Source organism: Heteronotia binoei, chromosome 15, assembly GCF_032191835.1.
Source record: "Heteronotia binoei isolate CCM8104 ecotype False Entrance Well chromosome 15, APGP_CSIRO_Hbin_v1, whole genome shotgun sequence".
Classification (NCBI taxonomy): Eukaryota; Metazoa; Chordata; class Lepidosauria; order Squamata; family Gekkonidae; genus Heteronotia; species Heteronotia binoei.
This window is the reverse complement of record NC_083237.1, coordinates 20,917,229-20,940,535: the sequence shown is the minus strand read 5'-3', so window position 1 is coordinate 20,940,535 and position 23,307 is coordinate 20,917,229. Positions and strand designations below refer to the sequence as shown.

At 49.0% G+C, this 23,307-nt stretch overlaps 1 protein-coding gene across 1 annotated transcript; it reads left to right on the top strand.

The window, feature by feature from the left end:
- The first annotated feature begins 538 nt into the window (after nt 1-538).
- Nucleotides 539-9,540, top strand: BCL7C (BAF chromatin remodeling complex subunit BCL7C). The gene is made up of 6 exons (XM_060255679.1): nt 539-677; nt 5,006-5,084; nt 5,172-5,271; nt 6,215-6,382; nt 6,498-6,583; nt 9,102-9,540. Exons 1-6 carry the CDS (start codon nt 586-588, stop codon nt 9,252-9,254), a joined length of 678 nt encoding a protein of 225 aa, XP_060111662.1. The 5' UTR covers nt 539-585; the 3' UTR covers nt 9,255-9,540.
- Nucleotides 9,541-23,307: the final 13,767 nt, after the last annotated feature.

The following is a 23,307-nucleotide window of genomic DNA, read 5'->3' as shown; positions in this document are numbered from 1 at the left end:
CCACAAGAGGGCGCTCCCTGAGCCGCAGCTGCCGCTCTGAAAAATCAAAAAAACAGAGAGAGACAGAACTGTATTATTTTCTTCCGACTGCCAGCCGCCTTCTGCTTTTTGGCAAGCGGAGGACAGGAAAAGGAGACACAAAGGAGGAGGAGGAAGCGGAGACGAGCCGAAGAAGAAGACCCGCGCGGGCGGGCGGGAGGGAGGGAGGCAGAGAGCGCAGCGCGGGGAGCCGTCGAGGGCTCCGGCCAGGCGGCCGGCCGAGCAACAGACGGCGCAGTCTCCGGAGACGCCGGAGGAGGAGAAGGGCAGCGGGCTGGATGGGCAGGCGGGCAGGGACGGCGGGCTGGAGTGCAGCAGGGGCCAAGCGCCTCGGAACAGCCGCAGCAGCAGCTCTCTAATGCCGCGGCTGTCGTCGGGGGCCAGCAGCGGAGGCAGGTAGACCCGGCAGGAGGAGGCACCGATGGGCTAAAGCGGAGCCCCGGGGACGAGGAGGAAGCCCTGCCCGCGCCGCCGCCGCAGAAGGCCCCAGTTGCCCCCCTCCAGCCGCCGCTCCGTCCACCCGCCGCCCTCCCCAGTTGCTCCCAGATGTCGGGACGGGCGGTGCGAGCCGAGACACGCAGCCGGGCCAAGGATGACATCAAGAAAGTGATGGCGGCCATCGAACACGTCCGCAGATGGTGAGGGCCGCCCGCCCGCCCGGGCAGGAGTCAAGCCAGCCGGCGCTTGACGTCTGCTTGGCCCACGTTTCGATTAGTAGGCTGGCTGCGGAGAGAAGGGGGCCACCACCACGCGGGACCCGCAGGGGGCTACACCTGGGAACTGCCAGGGGGTTGCTGGGTGGTTCTGGGGAAGGCAAGCGAGGCTTGCCAAGCTCCAGGGGGGCCTGGAGATCTCCCAGAATTAGGGCAGGAGAAAATGGCTGCTTTGGAGGGAGGGGGGCTTTATGGTGTTTTACTCCCTGGGGCCTCTCCCCAAACCCCACCCTCCATCCCCACATCTTCAAGATTTCCCCAATCCTTAGTTGACAAACCTGCGTAGGCCTTGGGCCCTCCATGATCAAGTTTTCATCCATGCCACTATGGATTTATGATCCTCTTCCCTGAAAAAAAAAAAAAGGTGTAATTTTGGAATGGGAAAAATGAAAAGAAATGGATTTGCAGTTTTAGCAGTTCTGTGAGGTGGTGACAGGGTCAACCCTAGACTGTCTGGCACCCAAGTCAAGGTTAACTTCTAGTGCCCCACTGCACCAAGAACATCACCGAGTCACACGGCAGGTGCCCGATTCGGTGCCCCCAGAAGGCTGGCGCCCTAGACAATTGCCTGTTGACAGGGCCGGCTCTGGGTAGTAGGGATGGGGAGCTGCCGGCAAAACACTTCTGCCTTCTTTCCTGGGAATGGCCTGCCAAAAATAGGACTTGCTTCCCCTTTCTCTTTGTCAGGCTGGTTGATCGACATGTGTGGGCTTGTGCTCGCCACCGTGCCTCAGTTGGTAGAGTGTCTGTTTTTGCATGCGGAAGGTCCCAGGTTCAATCCTCTGGCGTCTCCAGTTAAACAGGTAGCTGTAGGTGACCTCTGCTTGAGGCCTTGGGAAATGGCTGCCAGTCAGTAGGCAATACTATCTGTGATAGACCAAGGGTCTGACTCAATACGGGGGAGCTCCATCTGTTCTATGCGCAGATCTAGTAGGGCTAGACTGCAATACTGACATCCTCCTCCCTCATTGTACAGAGTTGCCCTATCAAATCCAGGGGTGGAATTCTAGCAGAAGCTCTTTTGCATATTAGGCCACACTCCCCTGATGTAGCCAGTCCTCCAAGAGCTTACAGGGCTCTTAGTACAGGGCCTACTCTAAGCTCTTGGAGGATTGGTTACATCAGGGGTGTGTGGTCTAATATGCACCTCCTAGAATTCCACCCCTGATCAAATCATGATCCATTATCTGGGCAGATCGAACCCAGAGTCTGGGGGGATCACCATCCCAGGGGCACCAGACCCTGGGGGAATCCTCAAAGGGGAATCCAGCTTCCCTCCTTCCGTGTGCAGTTTTCATCCTTGGTGACCTGTGACTTCATGTTGTGGAGCAGGGGGAAATCGCTGCAGTCGGGCGAGATAAACTATCCATTCCTCCATCCCCCAATTAATTTTCACAATTGCAGCTCTTCCTTTCTATTTTCTTATAGGGAGAAAGAGAAAGGAGATGTGTGCAAAGCTCAGGGCCATAGCCACCGGGGGGGCACAGTGGGAAAAGCCCCCTATAGAATCTGCACCACCAACCGATCTTCCTTTTCACTGAAAGGGGATATTGGTGGGGGTGCTGTAGATTCTATAGGGCAGTGGTCCCCAACCTTTTTGGCACCACGGACTGGTTTCATGGAAGACAATTTTTCCACGGACCGGTGGGGGCAGCGGCATTGGTGGTATTGTCACCCCAGGCTACCCCGATGGGGGGAAAACTGAGGCTGTTTCTGCTGCCCCCCCACTAGGTGGCCAGGCAGCAGAAGGCCAATCTGCCTCCCCCTCCCATTTAAAGACACCCACTGATCACCTGATTGACGGTGGTCTATAAATGAGGGGTTGGCTAAGGTCGCAGCAGTGCTGCCCCTTCCACCAGCCTGCAAGGGGAGGCAACCTTGGAGCGAGGCCACACTACCTCTTTAGTCTGCCTGGGTGTCAGGCAAAAGGGGAGGTGGGGCTGCTCTGCTTTGCTCTGCAGCCCGGTTGCTAGCAGGCCATGGACCGCTACCGGTCCATGGCCCAGTGGTTGGGGACCCCTGCTGGCCACAGCCCTGGCACAGCTCCCCAAGACCTTGCCCCAGTAGTAAGATTGGCAGCAGTGGCTTTCTTTGGTGTATCTCCCCGCAGAGGTGAGGGGAGCGACCACTAAAATCAAGGCCTTTTCTGTCATGGCACCCAGTTTATAGCCATCCACAAGGGAACAAACCTGATGATCTTGAGGTGCCAGTTTAAAACTGGGCTTTTCACTCCACTTTGGTAGACGGATGTTTTGCTTCCTTCCTTGTCTTTCTTGTTGCTTTTCTGGGCCCGTTCTGCGATGCTGTTTATCTACGCTGCTGCTATTCTCTTAATATGGCGTTGAGATGCTGGCGCTTCAGTTTGATGCTGCCGCATTATTGAATTGTCTTCATGGGACCAACTGCTTGTGGTTTTTAAAAGTTGTTCCAATGCGTACAGTGGCTGGAGAACTCCCTGGAGAGTGCAGTGGGTGAGTTAATTAAGCAAGCGAGTAAATAAAGAGGTGCAGCAGGAGACGCAGCAACATTCAGCCTTCTCCGATGCGGCAAAAGAAGTTGAGCTGGCCTGCTCTCTTGCTGTATGTTACAGCAGGGCTTCTTTGACCCTCATTTCTTGTTGCCTGTCAAGGGGTCAGGCCTAAATGGAAAGGCTTAATCTTTTGAAATCTAATTTTAATAGGATATATGAGCCACCCCAGACCTTTTGGGATGCATCTGTCTGAAAGAGAAAGCATACAGACAGGCATGTAAATACTAAGAGGTGAGCCTGGCCTTCTGAGAGACAAACTCAGTAGTGCCGCTAGGGAACATGACTGTAGAGGACTACTTAGCCTTGTAGCTTCAGTCTAGAGCAGGGGTGTCAAACGTGTGGCCAATGGGCTGGATCAGGCCCCCAGAGGGCTCCTATCAGGCCGTGAGCAACTCACTGTCATTTGCTTCCTTCTCCCTCTCTTGCTTCCTTCTGCATCACAGCTTGCTTTGCCAGGCTTGCTCAGTTAAGCTACAGAGCAAAGCCTCTGTTTCCTCCATTGGCTGACCAGCTCAGGAAGCAACTTATGTACAAAAGCTCACCATGCCCAGCCATTTCATGCTTTCTTCTGGCTCTTAGGCTCAAAGCGTTGACCATGAGATTTCTGTAATGTCAGTAAATCAGAAGTAGGTTTGCAGCTTACAGATACACACCTGAATTAACACTTTGAATGGTATACTCAAGATAGCTACAGCACAGACGTTTGATCTGGACTCCAGATGTTGATGCAGTAACTCAGAGCGAGAGGGGTCAGTTATCAGAGACTGCTAAATAAACAAAACATTGCAAGAGTGCTAATTTTAAAGCATGTTTTGTTTTAAGTAAAAGAAATTTTTAATCTCGTTCGTCTGTGTCCTTTATAAAGTTTATATCTCTGCTACCTGGCATTACATTTTATGACACACACGGCCCAGCCTGACAAGGTCTCATTCATGCCAGATCCAGCCCACATAACCAGTTTGACACCCCTCATAACAAGTTGAGTTTGACACCCCTGGTCCATTCAAGGCCTGTTTAAAAAAAAAAATCTGTATTTTAAGTGCACTCTACAATAAATTGATGTATTTTGATTTGGGGATGGATCTTCGGGAGGGTGGGGATTGGGAAAGGAAGGGACCTCAGCAGGTTATAATGCCTTGGATTCCTCCCTCCTAAGTAGCCATTTCCTCCAGGGAAACTGATCGCTGTTGCCTGGAGATCGGTTGTGATTCCAGGGGACCTCTAGGTGCCCCCTGGAGGTTGGCAATCCTACTTACAGGGCTTGGTAAAGGATGAAATGAATGAGGGGAGAGAGTCACGTATACTACTCTGAGCTCTTTGGAGAGCCATTTTGGTGTAGTGGTCAAGGGTAAGGACTCTTATCTGGGAGAACCGGGTTTGATTCCCTACTCCTCCACTTGCACCTGCTAGCATGGCCTTGGGTCAGCCATAGCTCTGGCAGAGGTTGTCCTTGAAAGGGCAGCTGCTGTGAGAGCCCTCTCCACCTCCACCCACTTCACAGGGTGTCTGTTGTGGGGGAGGAAGGTAAAGGAGATTGTGAGCCGCTCTGAGACTCTTCAGAGTGGAGAGCGGGATATAAATCCAATATCTTCTTCTTCTTTGAAGGTTTAAAAATGTAACAGATTGAGGAGGAATAGGAAGATTCCCTGAGATGAAAAAAGTTAGGGAGGTTCACAAATGAAATCCCCATCTTATACGCCTTTTCTTCTTCTCTTCTTCCTAGGGAAAAACGGTGGGTTACTGTGGGGGACACGTCCTTACGGATCTACAAGTGGGTGCCCATCGTGGACCCCCGGGATGAGGTAAGGGGGAGTGCTTGCGAGCTCTTTCAACCTCCGATCTCCCGGCGACCCTCTTTCCCATTTCTCTGCTCTGTTCTCTCTCGACAGGAGAAACGGCGTCTGGCAAGCCAGCAGAGGACCAAAGAGAGGAGAGGCCGGATTCCCACACTGCGGAGCGACCCTGCCTTGCTTATGCTGGACCTCAATGGTAGGAAGGTGCAGGGTAGAAAAGGGGAGGAGGAGGGACTGAAAAGGTAGGACTGTCCTAACCCCCCCTCCCCACAAGCCTCTGCCCACACAAGCACCGAAACAATTTCTGTTGGGTCAGATTGGATCCCCAAAGATGTGCTACTTGAGGCCGTGCCGGAGTTAGGGTTGCCAGCACTGGGAAATTCCTGGAGTTTTGGAGGTGGAGGTTGGGAAGGGCGGAGTTTAGAGAGGGGAGAGAGGCAGAGAGCTTAGTGTGGCAAAATGCCATTGACTTGGCCCTCTCAGGCAGCCATTTTCTCCAGAGGAACTGATCACTGTAGACAAGGATTGCCAATCCCCAGGTGGGAGCAGGGGATCCCCTGGTTTGGAGGACCTCCCCTTGCTTCAAGGTTATCAGAAAGTGGGGGGCGGGGAGGGAAATGTCCACTGGGCGCTCCATTATTCCCTATGGAGACTGATCCATACATATGTGGGGCTCTGAGGGGGGGCTTCTTTTTGAGGTAGAGGCACCAAATTTTCAGCATGGCATCCAGTGCTTCTCCTCAAAATTACCCTCCAAGTTTCAAAAGGATTGGACCAGGGAGTCCAATTCTATGAGACCCAAAAGGAGGTGCCCCTATTCTCCATTATTTCCAACGAAGGGAAGGCATTTAAAAGGGGTGCAGTCCCTTTAAATGTGATGACCAGAACCCCCTTTGGAGTTCAGTTGTGCTTGCCACAACCTTGCTCCTGGCTGCACCTGCAAAGTCCCATGGGATTTCTTGAATTGGATCTGGCAACGCTAACATGCGCAGAACTCCCACCAGTGTTTTTACATCTGTGCAGACTGAGGCAGAACAGGCGTCTGTGGGGTGGGATGAGAAAGAGAAGGCTGCTGTTTTGTTTTTGAAGCTTTCTCAGCAGAGCAATGGTTTCTAACAGTCCACTTCCTGTTTCCCCAGACGAGAACAGCAACCAGAGTTCACTTTCCGAGACCTCCCTCGTGAAAGGGGGAGACAACAGCCCCAGCCCCAGCCCCACCCTGGACCGCAGCCAGACAGTCACTCCCACCCCTTTGGGAGAGCTGAAGGCTGAGGACTCCCAGCCCCCCTTGCTGGGGCAGGAAGGAGGTAGGCTCAGTCGGAGGAGAACTGGAGGGCAATGGCGGTTAGTGGGGAGCACTCCTTGGGGTTTATTTTTAAATGTCTGCCTATTCCAATGTTTCCATTCCTGTCCTGGGCACAGATCCTGGGGTGCTGCATTTGGAGGGAACAGATGAGCCTCCCATGCTTACAAAAGAAGAGCCAGATCCCAAGATGTTGGATGCTCCGGTGAGTGATGAGGATGGGGAGTGACAGCAGAATAACTAGGCTTGCCAGCCCCCGGGTCCCAGCAGGGGATGCCCCAGTTTTGCAAGCTCCTCCCTGCCACCCACCAGCTGGCCAGTAGGGAAAGCCCCACCCCAGCAGCCACCATGTGCCATTAAATCTTGGCCGGTTTAGAAGACGCTTGCAACTGTTTGTGTTTTGGAACATATGTGTGCCTTTAAATCTCAGCAACAAGAAAGCAGGGAGCGGGGTGAGCAGGCAGACCCACCAGTTTTGTGAAGCTGTGAGAAAGGCAGAGAGCAGAATCCCTCTGTTTTGCATTTGCTTCAGAAGTTTGTTTCTATAGTAAAATGAATAGGAAAGAGTTCGCTAGAACCTGATTTTGGGATAGAGAAAAACTCCACCCCCTAGGCTGCTCTCCTTTCCTGTTCCTGTCTCTGTCTAAAGAAGCTGGTTGAAATGCAGCAGGTTCAGCAACTCCTATGAGTAAATTGCCTTGTAAGATCACAAAAGTGTGGACTTGGAAACACTGTTTACTTTGGCTGCTTTGTGAGTGAGTGTATGTGTGTCTCTTTAAAAGGCCATGCTTAGAAATGCTTCCATAGCCTGACAAGGGGACTTGTATGGGGGGCGGGATATGACAAATTTCACTTTCATTCACTGGAAGTGCAGCTGCCAGTGTAGGGAAAAAAATAGAGGATGAAGAAATTAAGACTGTATTCAGGGGAACTGCTCTGCTGTATTTTTATTTATTTGTTTAGGGAATGGGAAAGTCTCCTGAGATTTTTGGGGGTGGAGCCTAAGGAGGAAGGGGTTTGGGAAGGGGAAGGACTTCAATAGGGATAATACGATCGAGTCTACCCTCCAAAGCAGCTGTTTTCTCCAGGTGAACCAATCTCTGTTGCTTGGAGATCAATTGTAATCCAGGAGATCTCCAGCTACCGCCTGGAAACAGGCAGTCCCAAGTTGTTGGGAAGGTAAAACTGAGGACTGGAAAACCGCAGACGTTGCCTTGAGCTCTTCTGAGACAGAGTGAGATACAAATGTGATTGAGGGAGGGCGGTTATCAAAGAGGGAAAGATGGTGGCACATAACTAAAGAACATGCATGAAATTGCTTTCCCCTCAGTCAGACCCAGGGCCTTTTTTTCCTGGGGGAACGCACCACAATGGAGTTCCAGAACCTCTTCATGAAAACAAAATACTTTTAAAAAATGTCTAAAATTCATGAGGAGCACTGGGAGACCATGACAAACTTTGACCCAAGAAAGTTAACAAAACATGGTTGCTTCAAGGTCCTCATTCAGCGTTAGGCATCCAAAGCAAGCCCTGAAAAAAGAACTGAGGGAGTTGGTGAGAGGCCTAAAGTTTGGAAACTGTTTTAAAGTAGAGGTAAGTCTGTAGCACATGAAAATAATATTGTTTCAAAGAATCCCATCTCTTTCTCCTTCATTTCCATCTTGAGAGTTATGGCACCTCTTTTTCCAGAGGAAAAAAAGCCCCGGTCAGCCCATTTGTCTGTCATAGTTATTTGCTCTGACTGGCATCAGCTCTCTGTGGTCTCTGGCAGAGGTTTTCACATCACACCCACTGCCTTATTCTTTTAACTGAAGAGCCGGGAACCTTCTGCATACAAAGTAGATACTTCCTCACAAAGCCACAATCTATCCTTCCCATGCTCATTCAGGGCTTTTTTTGTAGCAGGAACTCCTTTGCATATTAGGCCACACACCCCTGATGTAGCCAATCCTCCTGGAGCTTACAGGGCTCTTCTTACAGGGCCTACTGTAAGCTCTTGGAGGATTGGCTACATCAGGGGTGTGTGGCCTAATATGCAAAGGAGTTCCTGCTACAAAAAAAGCCCTTAAGCTAAGGGGAGCGTGCCAAATAGCCAATATCCACCAGCCTTCAAAGACCACTGAGCAAAGCCATTGTTAGCGAGTAAGTGGTACCAACAGACTGCAGAAATATTTGCCTCTTTAATAGCTGTTAACAACAAACATGAATTTATTTAATTTTCTTTGCAAGTACCTAATTGCCCGTTAGTAGGGCTGGAACAAGTAATTCAAAGCTGCTGATATACATCTGAATGTATATTCTACTGAATAAGGCTTTTCCTTTCAGCCTTTCCAGTTGTGGTTACTATTAAATATAAGATTTCCTTCACAAAGTGTAAAATATCGATACTTGATAATTGTGTTTTAATATCTGTCTAGGCTGAGAATTCAATTTTTAAAAAAAGCATATCACAAAACTGAATTTCAGAAAAAACAAAGTTGGAGTCCAGTGGCACCTTTAAGGCCAACAAAGTTTTATCCTGGGTGGAAGCTTATACCCAGAATAAAAGTTTGTTGGTCTTAAAATTGCCACTAGACTCAAAGTTTGTTCTGCTGCTTTGGGCCAACGGAGCGACCCACCCGAATTTCAGAAAGTTAAATATAGGAAAAAATGGAGTGACTTTTTGCTAAATTTTGGATTTCGGGGAGCTTGTTTCAGTTCTGATTCTTTTCTTCCCCTTCCAGGTGAAGGATGCAGGAGGCTCCTTTGAGCCCACGGTATCCCATGAGAAGCAGATACCTGAGGCTGAAGAGCTGTCATTGCTGGGGGCACCACCGCCGAAACGTCTCTGCACTGAGCCCCAAGAATCAGAGCCCAGCCAGCCCTCAGAGGCCTAAGCACAGGCCTGCCTCGACCCTTTTCCATCTCTTTGGCAGTGTGTGTATGTCTGTGGAGAACTCTCTGGAAATGAATGTATTAGGTCAATGTTAGGTTTAAAAAATCGGCCACTTGTGAACCATTCCCATATTCCTGCTGCTCCCTGGTGGAGGCATACGTCAAGCTTACGGCAGTTGTAGGTAAAAAACATGGCGGCACTCACGGATGCTCAAAGACGCACCATGGTTCTTTGTGAATGGAAGCCATTTTTAAAAAACACTGGGCATGGGTGATTTAAAAGGAAAAGCACAAATGGAAACAGAACGTTGGCAGAAACTGTGTAGGGCCAATGCGGATGAGAGGAAGAAAGGAAGTCGTGCTTGAAAATAGTGCCTTCCTGATCTCTCTAGGCTGCCTTTAGAGGAATTAAGAATTACACTGGGTGCATTGGGGTGGCATTTATAAGGAGGGGTGGAATTCTAGAAGGAGTTCGTTTGCTTATTAGGCCACACCCCCCTGATGTAGCCAGTCCTCCTGGAGCTTACAAGGCTCTTAGTACAGGGGCTACTGTAAGGTCCAGGAGGACTGGCTACATCAGGGGTGTGTGGCCTAATAGGCAAAGGAACTCCTGCTAGAATTCCACCCCTGCTTATAAGCACATTTGCCAAAAGGCAAAGTGCCAACAGGATGGTTAAAAAAAAAAAAGTATTAGAAAAGTTACAGGGTTCCCAGTGAATTGAAAGTGGAAGGGCATCCTGTGACTGAAAGCAAGGCAGCACTTTCATGTGCCCGATCCACATCTTACAAAATATGCTGTTTGATGGTGTTTGCTTACTTATAATTGTATGGCTTCTGTGATTCAGAGGATGGGAGAGAACCATGGAGATCTTTAAACAATTTTGTTCAGAACCATAAGAGCTAGAAACTTGATATGCTTTTGGGGAGGAAAGTATTATATCCACAGGATGACAGCCCCCACACTGGTTTACAGGCTAAGCAAGAAACCGGTTGTTCATTGTTAAGATCAGGGCTTTTTTTTTTGTAGCAGGAGCTCCTTTCCATATTAGGCCACACACCCCGATGTAGCCAATCCTCCTGGAACTTACAGCAAACCCTGTACTAAGAGCCCTGTAAGCTCTTGGAGGATTGGCTACTTCACGGGTGTGTGGCCTAATAGGCAAAGGAGCTCCTGCTACAAAAAAAAGCCGTGGCTAAGATGATTCATTCTAATGTTCAAGGCTACCAATGAGTTACACATCCAATTCTAAAAAGACCTTTTGCTTAACTCCAGTTGTGGGCTTTATTTCAGCTAACTAAGCAGTGCAGGCAAAGCATCGTTCATGTTCTCAAAAGTATTGTCTGTATTATCAATGCATTACTATTTCTAGGGGTTGGTTGCCTTTGTACTAGAATCTGGGGCTCCGCTCTCAAAAGGCCTGGGAGGAGAGCCAGAAGATCTGGGATTCTGTTGCCGACAGGAGGAGAGGAGATTTGCAAACCTCACCTGTTGGGAGTTGAGGGGTGGGCCTGCGAGACTCTGAGATGGTGCTGAGGCTCTGTGCAAAGAATAGAGGGTCTTGTGGCTGAAGGGAATCGTTGGAGCCATGGCTCCTGGGTTCTGCCCTGAGGGCCTCTGAAGAAGGCGAGGGGTGCTGGTAGCAGTTGGAGAGAAGGGGCCCATTCGCCATGACTTCTGGTGCCAAATCTGGGTACAGTTTGAATTCCATGTGCTGTAGATTCCATGGTGTGTACATACATATATTTTTCATTATAGAGTTTGCTACTAAAACAGCAGCTACATTTTTGTGTGTTTGTGTCCCACATTTCCACGTCTTACCTGACATACAATCAGTTGCTGTTGTAAGCGTTCAGGAGTGGTTTTACATTCTTTGCTGTTTCTTCCTCTAATAAGAGAGGCCTTTTTTTTTAGCAGAAACGCACAGGAATGGAGTTCTGGCTGGCTTGGCATCAGGAGGTGTGGCCTTACATGCAAATGAGCTCCTGCTGGGCTTTTTCTACAGAAAACCCTGTGTGAATCAATAGTGACATCAGGGAGTATGGCCTAATTTGCAAATGAGTTCCTGCTGGACTTTTTCTACAAAGAATGCCCTGTTCTTTACTATGCTCAGATGCCACAACTGATCATCAAAATGGACACTGGCACCAAAGGAGTGGTGTGGGCAGGGTGCGCACACATCTTTGAGCCTCTAAGATGGGGACAATTTGTACTGCTTTAATGTGATTGGCATGGGGTGGTTGGAGTCAGGGGTGTGTCCAGGGCTTTTTTTGTAGCAGGAACTCCTTTGCATATTAGGCCACACACCCCTGATGTAGCCAATCCTCCAAGAGTTTACAGGGCTCTTAGTACAGGGCCTACTGTAAGCTCCAGGAGATTTGGCTACATCAGGGGTGTGTGGCCTAATATGCAAAGGAGTTCCTGCTACAAAAAAAAGCCCTGGGTGTGTCTGTACTGTTCCCTGATTGCAACTGGGGATTATATATCTCATCTGCTAAATTGTAGGGAAGGGAGAAAGGGAGCCCCCACCCCCGCCCCAGTGATCAGATTCCCAGGGACTGTGGACATGAGCAGAACACTCTGCCATAGTGCCCAGAAGTCACATGAACGCAAGAAGCTGCCTACTGAGTCAATCCATTGGTTATTGTTGTCTGCTCTGACTGGTAGCTGCTCTCCCAGGTCTCAGGGAGAGGTCTTTCACATTCCCTGCTAGCTTTTAACTGGAAATGCTAGGAAGCGAACCTGGGTTTTTCAGCCTGGAAACCTGATCTGCTACTTAGGCATGGCCCTTCCCAAGAAGAACACCATAGTGAGGGAAGACCAGCATGGCACCAGCTTGTTAATTGGAGAATGGGAGCTGCAAGGAGCTTGATTCTCTTCCCTCTCCCTCCCCTTGCCAGAAAGAACTCTTCTCTAACTGCCAGTTGCAACTGTAAGTAAACAATAACTCCTTTGGGGGAGGCACAGGAGTCAGGACTGCTGGGGGATTGTTCCCTGTGCCAGGAAGATCCTGCCCCCCCACAAGCAAGATCACTTAGGGATCCATTTCCTGTTGCTGCTGGCAAACTTCATCTCCCTTTCCCTCTTCTGCTGGCATTTCCTTTCTGTTTTCCCCTTCTGCGGCTTATTCTTTAGCTTGTAACCGCATCTGATCTCTTCATTCCTTCCAGACCGGGGAACTCTCCAACCAGGCCTTGAATTCAGCAGGAGCTCACAGGAGCGCAGCTCCTGAACCTTTCTGAGGGTTCCCCCTCCTCCTCCCCACCTACCTTGTCTATTGAATAGTAGGTGCACTTGCATAACAACAATCCCTGCATTAGGAGAGGGGGCAGCCAGCCAGCCATCAGGAGCTTTGCCATGCCCCCAGCAGCCCTCATTAACCCCTGGAGAAGCTCAATCCACCCTTTCTGCACTTCTTATGTGATTTTGGGCAGCGAGTGGCTTGCTGGCCTTTTGACTGTGGGGGGGGGGCAGCCAAGGAGAGCCCCAGGTGAGCGAGGCCTGCTTGGGCTGGCTCGATCTCTAGCCAGCCCAAGCAGGCTTCGCTTGCCCGGGGCTCTACTTTCTTGCGTCAGGTTGCTTTTGGCTGGTGGGGGTGGCGGCATATGTTAATGAGTTATGCTAATGAGCTCCACCGCCTATTTTTCTACAAAACGATCCCTGTCTCCAACTATGTAGAAACGTTAGTTTTGTAAATTCAAAAACAAAAGTACTCCTCCCCCTTAACAGTCCAACAGTTACTGAACACACTTAGTGGCCCTTCAGGAGGCACGGAATGTGGAGGGCAGTTGAGCGGCAGTTGGGGGTGAAAGGACCATCACGTTGCAGCCGACCTATGGTGCCCCTTCCCCAAGTTATCAAGGCAAGAGAGGGTCAGAGGTGGTTTGCCATTCCCTACCTCTTTGTAGTGACCTTGGGTTCCCTCAGTGGTCTCCTGTCCAAGTACTGACCAGCTGTGGAGCCTTGGGAGCAAAAATCCTCTTTTGTGAGCTACTGACATTAAAATTGTGAGCTGCTGAAGAGATTATTTTGCTCAGGGGCCATTTTTCCTGAGCTGAAACAAAAATTTGTGAGCTGGAGGCTAAAGAATTGTGAGCTAGCTCACGCTAACTCATCTTACAGGGAACACTGCTGACCAGGGTTGACCCTTTGCTTCCGAGATCTGATGAAATTAGTCTAGCTGGGGCCATCTAAGTCAGGGGGACATCAATTGGAGAGGGGTGGGGAGAAGGAAGATGGATGAGGAAGGTGTTTATTGTTGAAGGGAGAAAAACGGAAGGGAAAATCAGGAGAGGAAAGGTGGGATAAAAATAATAGATAGAAGTAGTGTTCCCTCTAAGCTGAGTTAGTGTGAACTAGCTCACAGATTTTTAGTCCGCACCTCACACATTTTTGTCATAGCTCAGGAAGGATGACCCCAGAGCACACTGATTTATGCAACAGCTCACAACTTTCATGCCAGTAGCTCACAAAGTAGAATTTTTGCTCACAAGACTCTGCAGCTTAGAGGGAACACTGGATAGGAGGGGTCTGGTAAGCAAAACAGGCCGTTTGCCTCCAATAAAAACAACAGAAGAGATTCTTCCTTAACAGAGTGGAACTTTATATGGAAGAAAGAGACCCCAGCAGAAAACTGCCAAAAGGGTCTGCTTAAGACATGCTAATGAGCTCCACCACCATTAGGGCGTTACAGTACAGTAATCAAGCTTGTGGAGGACAAAGTTGGTTGTAGAAAGCAGATAAGCTTTGAATTAGTTGAAACACATAGACCGTTTCTTTGGTACTCTTTCCCCAGCCTCCAAGAATGCCCATCCCTTAGTCTAGAAACCTGTATCGAAGTTTGCAAAGTTGGGCGAGGCTCAGCCCAATGTTAGCCATTGCCAGCAACCATTTTGGGCAGGAGCTCACAGGAGCGGAGCTCTAGAACCTCTAAATTGCACTGTGCTCTTTCTTTCTTAAAAGCAGCCCCGTGGTGCAGAGTGGTAAAGCAGCAGTACTGCAGTACTGTGGTCTGAACTCTCTGCTCACGACCTGAGTTCTATCCCAGCGAAAACTGATTCAGGTAGCCAGCCCAAGGTTGACTCAGCCTTCCATCCTTCCGAAGTTGGTAAAATGAGTACAGCTTGCTGGGGGGAAAGTGTAAAAGACTGGGGAAGGCAATGGCAAACCACCTTGTAAAAAGTCTGCTGTGAAAACGTCACCCCAGAGTCGGAAATGACTACTGCTTGCACAGGGGACCTTTCCTTTCCTCTTTCTTTCTTACCTCTCCCCGCCCCCAAATACTTGCTTCTGGGTTCCATTGTTCAACCCCCCTGTGAGAATTTTGCTGAACTCTTAAGATTTGACAAACTTTCTAATATTTCCCCCCACAAAAAATGGGGAAATAACTGAAGCATATCAAGCAGACAGATGGAAATCTTCATCACGCCACTGTGGTCACAATGAAGAAAGTAATTTTAAAAGTATGATGGGAGTAAGGTTTTGTTATGACAATTCTAATTCCAGAAGCATTTTAAGGTGGATGCTGAGCTGATATAATTTAGTACACCTTCCGGTGATGTTGGGGGTGTGGTATATGCAAATGAGTTGTGCTAATGAGCACCGGCACCTCTTTTTCTACCAAATGACCCTGGCCAGCAACTTTGCAAAGTCTATCAAAATGGCATCACTGTGGCTCATCTTGGGTCTCCTGTATTCTTCCTCAAGAGGCCAGTCCTCGCTCCAGGATGCTGAGGAGGATTGCCCCAGGCGTGGCAACTGGGAAGTTCCTGGATATTTAGGGTGCTATCTGGAGAGGATACAGTTTGATTAGGGAGCTCAGCAGGGATGGTTGCTGTAGAGGTGGCCTCTATTCTGCAGATAGTCACCATTCTAGGCTCCACTGGGAAGCTGGGAACCCAGATTGGGCCCATTTGCCCATCTCAGTGGCCAGCACAGAGAACCTTAACTGCCAACGCAGATGGAGGGAACCTGCATCTCCAGTGATCATCCTTGTTCAGTCGCACAGTCGAGTCCGACTCTTCGCGACCCCATGGACAAAGTCATGCCAGGCCCTCCTGTCTTCCACCATCCTCTGAAGTCTGCTCAAATTCGTGTTTGTTACATCAGTAACATTGTCCAGCCATCTCATCTTTTGCCGTCCCCCTTTTCTTTTGCCTTCTGTCTTTTCTAGCATCAGGATCTTCTCCAGGGAGTGCTTCTTTCTCATTTGGTGGCCAAAGTATTTGAGCTTCAGCTTCAGCATCTGACCTTCCAGTGAACAGTCTGGGTTGATTTCCCTTAGGACTGACTGATTTGATCTTTTTGCAGTCCAAGGGACTCTCAAGAGTCTTCTCCAGCACCACATCTCAAAAGCTTCTATTCTTCTGCGCTCGGCCTTCCTTGTCCAGCTCTCACAGCCATACATTACTACTGGGAATACCATCGCTTTAACTATACAGACTTTTGTTGGCAGGGTGATGTCTCTACTTTTTATTATACTGCCCAGGTTCACCATAGCTGTCCTTCCAAGGAGCAAACGTCTTTTAATTTCATGGCTACAGTCACCATCTGCAGTGATCTTGGATCCCAGAAATGTGAAGTCTGTCACTACTTCCATGTCTTCCCCTTCTATTTGCCAAGGTTTGATGGAGCCAGATGCCATGATCTTAGGTTTTTTGATGTTAAGTTTCAAGCCTACTTTTGTGCTCTCCTTTTTCACCCTCAACAAGAGGTTCTTTAGGTCCTCCTCATTTTCTGCCATTAGAGTAGTGTCATCTGCATATCTGAGGTTGTTGATGTTTTTTCCGGCAATCTTAATTCCGGCTTGTGCTTCTTCCAGGCCAGCATTCTGCATGATGTACTCTGCATATAAATTAAATAAGCAGGGTGACAATATACATCCTTGTCGAACGCCTTTTCCTATTCTAAACCAATCAGTTGTTCCGTATCCCGTTCTGACCGTTGCTTCTTGACCCTTATACGGGTTTCTCAGGAAACATGTGAGGTGGTCTGGTACTCCCATCTCTTTAAGGACTTGCCACAGTTTGTTGTGATCCACACAATCAAAGGCTTTAGCATAGTCAATGAAGCAGAAATAGATGTTTTTCTGATACTCCTGTGCTTTCTCCATAATCCAGCAAATGTTGGCAATTTGATCTCTAGTTCCTCTACCTCTCCGAAACCCAGCTTGAACTTCTGGTAGTTCCCGATCTACATACTGCTGAAGTCTAGCTTGTAGGATCTTTAACATGACCTTGTTGGCATGTGAAATGAGTGTAATGGTGTGATAGTTTGAACATTCCTTGGCATTACCCTTCTTTGGGATTGGAATATAAACCGATCTTTTCCAATCCTGTGGCCACTGTTGTGTTTTCCAAATTTGTTGACATAATGTGTGCATCACTTTAACAGCATCATCTTTTAGAATTTTGAATAGCTCAACTGGGATACCATCATCTCTGCTTGCTTTGTTGTTAGTAATGCTTTCTAAAGCCCATTTGACTTCACTCTCCAGGATGTCTGGCTCAAGGTCATCAATTCACTGTCATGGTTGTCCAGGACATTGAGATCCTTCTTGTATAATTCTGTGTATTCTTGCCACCTCTTCCTGATCTCTTCTGCTTCTGTTAGGTCCCTACCATTTTTGTCCTTTATCATGGCCATCTTTGCACGAAATGTTCCTTTGATTTCTCCAATTTTCTTGAATAGATCTCTTGTCCTTCCCATTGTATTATTTTCCTCTATTGCTTTGCATTGTTCCTTCAGGAAGGCCTCCTTATCTCTCCTTGCTTTTCTCTGGAAATCTGCATTCAGTTGGGTGAATCTTTCCTTTTCACCTTTGCCTTTTGTTTTCCTTCTTTCCTCAGCTATTTGTAAAGCCTCATCAGACAGCCACTTTGCTTTCTTGCATTTCTTTTTCTTTGGGATGGTGCTGATTGCTGCCTTCTGTACAATGTCACGAACCTCCGTCCATAGTTCTTCAAGCACTCTATTAACTCTAGTTCCTCAAACCTATTCTTCACCTCCACTGTATATTCATAAGGGATGTGATCATAGTCAAACCTGAGTGGCCTAATGGCTTCCCCAGTTTTCTTCAGTTTAAGCCTGAATTTTGCGATGAGTAGCTCATGATCTGATCTGCAGTCAACTCCAGGTTTTTGCTGCCTGTAAGGAGCTTCTCCGTTTTTGACTGCAGAGCATATAATCAATTTGATTTCTGTGTTGCCCATCAGGTGATGGCCAACCTTTTAGGTTGTTGGAAGAGGGTGTTCGCTATGACCAGCTTGTTCTCTTGACAAAACTCATTAGCCTTTGCCTGGCTTCATTTTGTTCTCCAAGGCCAAACTTGTCAGTTGTTCCGGTCACCTTTTGACTTCCTACTTTGGCATTCCAGTCCCCTATGATGAGGAGGACATCTTTTTTTGCTGTTAATTCTAGAAGGTGTTGTAGATCTTCATAGAACTGGTCCACTTCAGCCTCTTCTGCACCAGTGGTTGGGGCATAGACTTGAATGGTTTGCCTTGGATACGGACCGAGATCATTCTGTCATTTTTGAGATTGTATCCCATTACTGCCATTACTGAAGGCCACACCATTTCTTTTATGGGACTCTTGCCCACAATAATAGATGTAGTGATCCTCTGAATTAAATCCACCCATTCCTGTTCATTTTAGTTCACTGATTCCCAAGATCATCCTTACCATGGCAATTAAACTCATGATTCCCCAGCTGTGGCCTGAAGCGGCCATATACGGAATCAGCGCATAGGTCCAGCAAGGTACCATCCACTCAGCCTAGCAGTGGCTCACCAGGGTCCTGGACAGAGATCTTTTGCATCACCTATTACCTGATCCTGGTAGCTGGAGATGCCGCGGATGGAACTTGGGATCTTCAGCATGCCAAGCTTAGGCTCATCCACTAAGCTACAACCCCTCCCTCCCTCCCAGTTCTCAATCATCACCATTGTACTTACATGATGTAATTTGGTCTTTCCTTCACTATCTTTAGGAGGCCAATGGACAGCAAGGTACTTTGTGCACAACAACTCTGGGGGTCGACTTGACTAAGAGAATTTTTAATTAGGCTGCTAGTTCAGTAAGATGAGTCCCCAGCTTGTTAGGGGGAAAGGCAATGGCAAACCACCCCGTAAAAAATCTGCCGTGAAAACGCCCTGATGCGACGTCACCCCAGAGTCGGAAACAACTGATGCTTGCGCAGGGGACTACCTCCCCGCCCTGTATTTTTAAGGTCAGAATGACTTCATTTAAAAACAAATGGAGAATCTGGAGTTCTGGGGAGAGCCATTAGCGCTCGTTGTTTGAAACCCTAGCCAGCCCCCCCAGGACACAGGAGCAATCAGCCAGAACAGCACACCAGTTTTAATACAGAGGAAGAAATTCAGGACAGGGCCTGCCTTTGCAAACAAGATTTCTCACAACAAATAACTGGAACTAAGTCTGAGTCCAGCAGCAGTGGCATCTTTTAAGACCAACCAAGTTTAATTCTGGGTATAAGAGAGAGCCAGCTTGGTGTAGTGGTTAAGTGTGTGGACTCTTATCTGGGAGAACCAGGTTTGATTCCCCACTCCTCCACTTGCAGCTGCTGGAATGGCCTTGGGTTAGCCATAGTTCTTGCACAGTTGTCCTTGAAAAAGCAGCTTCTGGGAAAGCTCTCTCAGCCCCACCCACCTCACAGGATTTCTGTTGTGGGGGAGGAAGGGAAAGGAGATTTGTAAGCCACTCAGATTCAGAGTGAAGGGCGGGGCATAAATCCAATATCATCAGGGCTCTTTTTGTAGCAGCAACTCCCTTGCATATTAGGCCACACGCCCCTGATGTAGCCAGTCCTGGAGCTTACAGTAGGCCCTAGGATTGGCTACATCAGGGGTAGGATTGGCTACATCAGGGGTGTGTGGCCTAATATACAAGGGAGTTGCTGCTACAAAAAAGCCCTGCTCTCCTCTTTTTTGTGTGTGCGCACACTTCTTCAGATATGCATGCTCATAAGAGCTACCTGAATCTATGAAATAACTCAATTTGCTGTTAAGCATACACTCAACAGGGAGTCCCTGCCAATCAGACTTGCGCATTTCCAAGGACCCGTTCGTCCCATCCGCACTGATCCTTTCCCACAAAGAAGTGTAGGAACCAGAGTAGCCTGTCAGAGCTGGGGAGTTAAGCAGGGTTGGCCGTGGAATGGACTTAGATGGGAGACCACTGAGGAAGGCTGGAGGGGGGAAGCAATGGCAAATCACCTCTGCTTCACCCTTGCCTGGAATGCCCTGGGAGTGGGTTGCTATAAGTCAGTTGCAACTTGAAGGTCTTTGTTCTTTTGAGACAGGGATCTTGGAAAGAGGCCACAGGGAACAAGAATAATTTCTAGGTCTTTTCAGCTGTCTTAGCAAAACCAAACAAAAGTCCAGTGGCACCTTAAAGACCAATGTTTATTTCATCATCATCATCTTCATAATGCACTTTCCAACTGGATTTTGCCAGTTCACAGTAAAATCCAGCTGGAAAGTGCACTGAAAGTGGATTGAAAGTAATTATTTAAGGTGTGCATCATTGTAAGGTTTGTGCTGAAATAAATTGTTAGTCCTTTTGAAGTTGTCAGTGGACTTCTGTTTGATTAATCAGCAAAAAACAATTATGCTGCTAATTCCTGTGTCAAATACACCCCCCTGGAAGTTGAATCATGGGATGGATTGTTTGTTTTAATTGGGCTTGCATAGTGAGCTGAATTTTGACTTTGTACATGTTATTCTTTTGGATTAAGTACAAAGCCAGAATAAAACACTGTCTGTAACAATTAAATATTGATTTAAAAACCACATTAAAACCCAGCCTGCTGCCCAATCCTTTCTATGAGTTTTAATGGAGCAGTGAGTGACGAAGGGAGCAATCCCTGAGCTAGTGTACTCTGGTTATATATTCTGAATAATCTGGTTATTTAGTGGGACTCTCCTTCCTAAATAGGTCCATGGAGAATCTTTCTGGAGTCCACTCAATGAAACGTCCTTCCAGGAAAGCGACCAAGCTGTACTCTGCAAAACTCCACAAAAGTGTGCATCCATCCAGCAACAGTTTCGGAAGAGCAAATCCCCCCCCTTCCACCTTCCTTATAGATTGATAAGGGTGTGGTCATGGCCCAAGGCATGCCTCTTCCAAGGAAAGCCTCTTCTGAGAGTGCGTTCACACTACACTAAATAATGCATTTTGTTTGCAACTGGATTTTTCCTGTGTAAGGCTGCGATCACACACACTAAATAATGCACTTTCCAACTGGATTTTGCCAGTTCACACAGAGAGATCCAATTGGAAAGTACACTGGAAGTGGATTGAAAGTGCATTATTTAGTGTGTGTGATCACAGGCTCAGAACAGCAAAAACCCAGTCGCAAAACGCATTATGTAGTGTAGTGTGAACACACCCTTCAAGAGTTTTTTGTGGGTCCTTGGGTGAAACATGATTAGCAGTTAAAGGAAAAAAATCGGATTAATCGAAGTGGGCACCTTTTAAATTAACTATTCCCCCCCCCCCCCAAAAAAAAAAGTTGGCAAAACGTTAGAAGGCTATCTAGAGGTGTAAACTGGGGCGGGGGAGGGGGCACACACAAAAAAGAAAATGCAATCCTCTACGCTCTTACTCGGGAGCAGGTCCTTTAGAGATAAGTGGGAGTGACTTCCGAGTAAACGCACCCAGACTTCAGCTTGCGGGCTGCAGTCAGCCGCGATCACGAGGCGCCCGCCCGGCAAACCAGAGAGGGGGTGGGCGACCCCTTTGGCAAGCAGGCCTGGCAGGGAAGAGTTAACAGCTGCTTTCTCTCCCCTCCTCCCCCTCCATGTGCAGAGAGACGGAAGGGGAGGGCAAGCCAGTAGCTCGTCGGGAGGGGCTGGTAGCAGCGCGGGCTGTTCGCTCATTTCCTGAGGGGGGGGGATCTCCTCCTCTGTCCCCCCAGATCTGAGCGTGGAAGGGGAGCTCTCCGTGCACCGAGCGGGGGGCGCACACACAGACTCTGCAACGCTTCCCTGCCGAGAAGGGAGACGGCGACGCTTTGGTAAGTCGCAAGCCTGAGAATGCGGGGGGTGGGAGGGCGGGTGAGGAAGGATCAAAGCAATGGGTGGGAAGGTGGGCGACGAAGAATGCCCCCCAGCCCCTTCTTCGTGCATAAAGGCTGCTGCCTGGGGGAGGGGGCGGCAGCAAGTTGCTTTTTGCGTCTGCTTTCTTACCTCCCCCCCGCCCCCCGGAGTACAGCGTGGGAAGCGAACTCGTGAGTCGGGCGTCCCTCCCCCTGTGCAACAACTCCCCCTCCCCTCCGCCGGAAAGAGGCATGCACGATTGCAATATAGCCCCCCCCCCTTGTGCAACTCCCCCTCTTCCCCACCGGAGGCATGCACGATTGCAATGCAACCCCCCCCCCTTGTGGAATCCCTCTTCTCCCCACCGGAGGGAGGCATGCACGATTGCAATGCGACCCCCTGTGCAACTCCCCCTCCTCCCCGCCGGAGAGAGGCATGCACGATTGCATTGCGACCTCCTAGCGACGGAGGGAGAGGACCCCCGGCGTCCTGCCGTTTCCAGCCCAGCCTGCTTGGGAGTCGCCGCGGCCCCGCCCCCTTCCTCCCCAGAGCTGGGGAGGGCGGAGGATCCAGAAGTCCTAAAGCCCGGTGGCTTCTGCCCCCAGCAGCCCTTCCCCTCGGCTCGGCAAGGGCGGGGGGAGGGAGACCCAGGCGTCGTAGCCCCTCCCTAGACCCTCCCCCCGTTCCTCAGCTAGGAGCTGCAGAGCGCAGCTGCTTGACCCCCCGCCCCCCTGCCTGCCCCAGTCTTTCTGCTTTTACTCCCAAGCCCTGGAGAGGAATTTGGACTGCACGGCCTCCGCACTCCCCCACGCACGGGTAACTCCGGTTCTCTTGGAGTGGCAGACCTCAAGGTCTTTACGGTGTCAATAACCCTCTTTTCAGACAGAACTGGCTCCCAAAGCAGCTCCTGGGATAATAGGGGATTCAAGGGTTGTGGGAATGGCGGTGTTCTTCTAGCCCTGGCAAATGAGGACACAGACCAGGGAGACAGAAGAGAGAACAGATGCTCTGGGGAGTACAGAACACATCTTTCCCCTTTATTTTCTTTGAGCATAGACAAACGTTTCTTGTTCCCTCGTTCCTTTTGATGAGGGTGAATGTATTCTTTTATAATATTTACATACCTTTCTTTATTTAGGTATCTTTATTTACATATTTAAAATATGTGCATACCTGCCTTTCTCCTTGACATCTCCAGCAATGCTCCCTTTAAGTTGTGAGCTGCTGCATCAATTAGTTTCCTCAGGGGCCATTTTTCCTGAGCTGAGACAAAAATGTGTGAGCCAGAGGCTAAAAAACTGTGAGCCAGCTCACACTAACTCAGCTTAGAGGGAACACTGATCACCAGTACCCAAGGTAGGAGGTAATGATAGAAAAACAATGTTAAATGTTCTAATAACACTTTAAAACAGCACATTAAAAGCTGGCAGCTGGAGTTTCATACTAGGATCTTGCAGACTGAAGTTTGAATCCCCGCTTGTGCCATGGAAGCTCGTTGGGTGAGCTTGGGCCAGTCACACACTCCCTTGACCTAAACTACCTGGAAGGGGTGTTTTGAGGATACAGTGGAAGAGAGGAGAAGGATGTCAGCTTCTTTGGGTCCCACTTGAGGAGGAGGGCAGGGTATAAATGAAGGAAATAAAAAACTAAACTCATGTCCTAACAAAAATCTGTGGGTCATCTCCTGGTGCTCCTTTATGTGATTCCCCAAAATACCAGTTGATGGTACCTCGTGCACTCTGGAGGCTCTTCTTGACTCTTTGGTGTAGTGGTGAAGTGTGCAGACTCTTATCTGGGAGAATCGGATTTGATTCCCCACTCCTCCACTTGCAGCTGCTGGAATGGCCTTGAGTCAACCACAGCTCTGGCAGAAGTTGTCCTTGAAAGGGCAGCTGCTATGAGAGCTCTCTCAGCCCCACCCATCTCATAGGGTGTCTTGTTGTGGGGGAGGAAGGTAAAGGAGATTGTGAACCACTCTGAGATTCAGTGAAGGGAGGG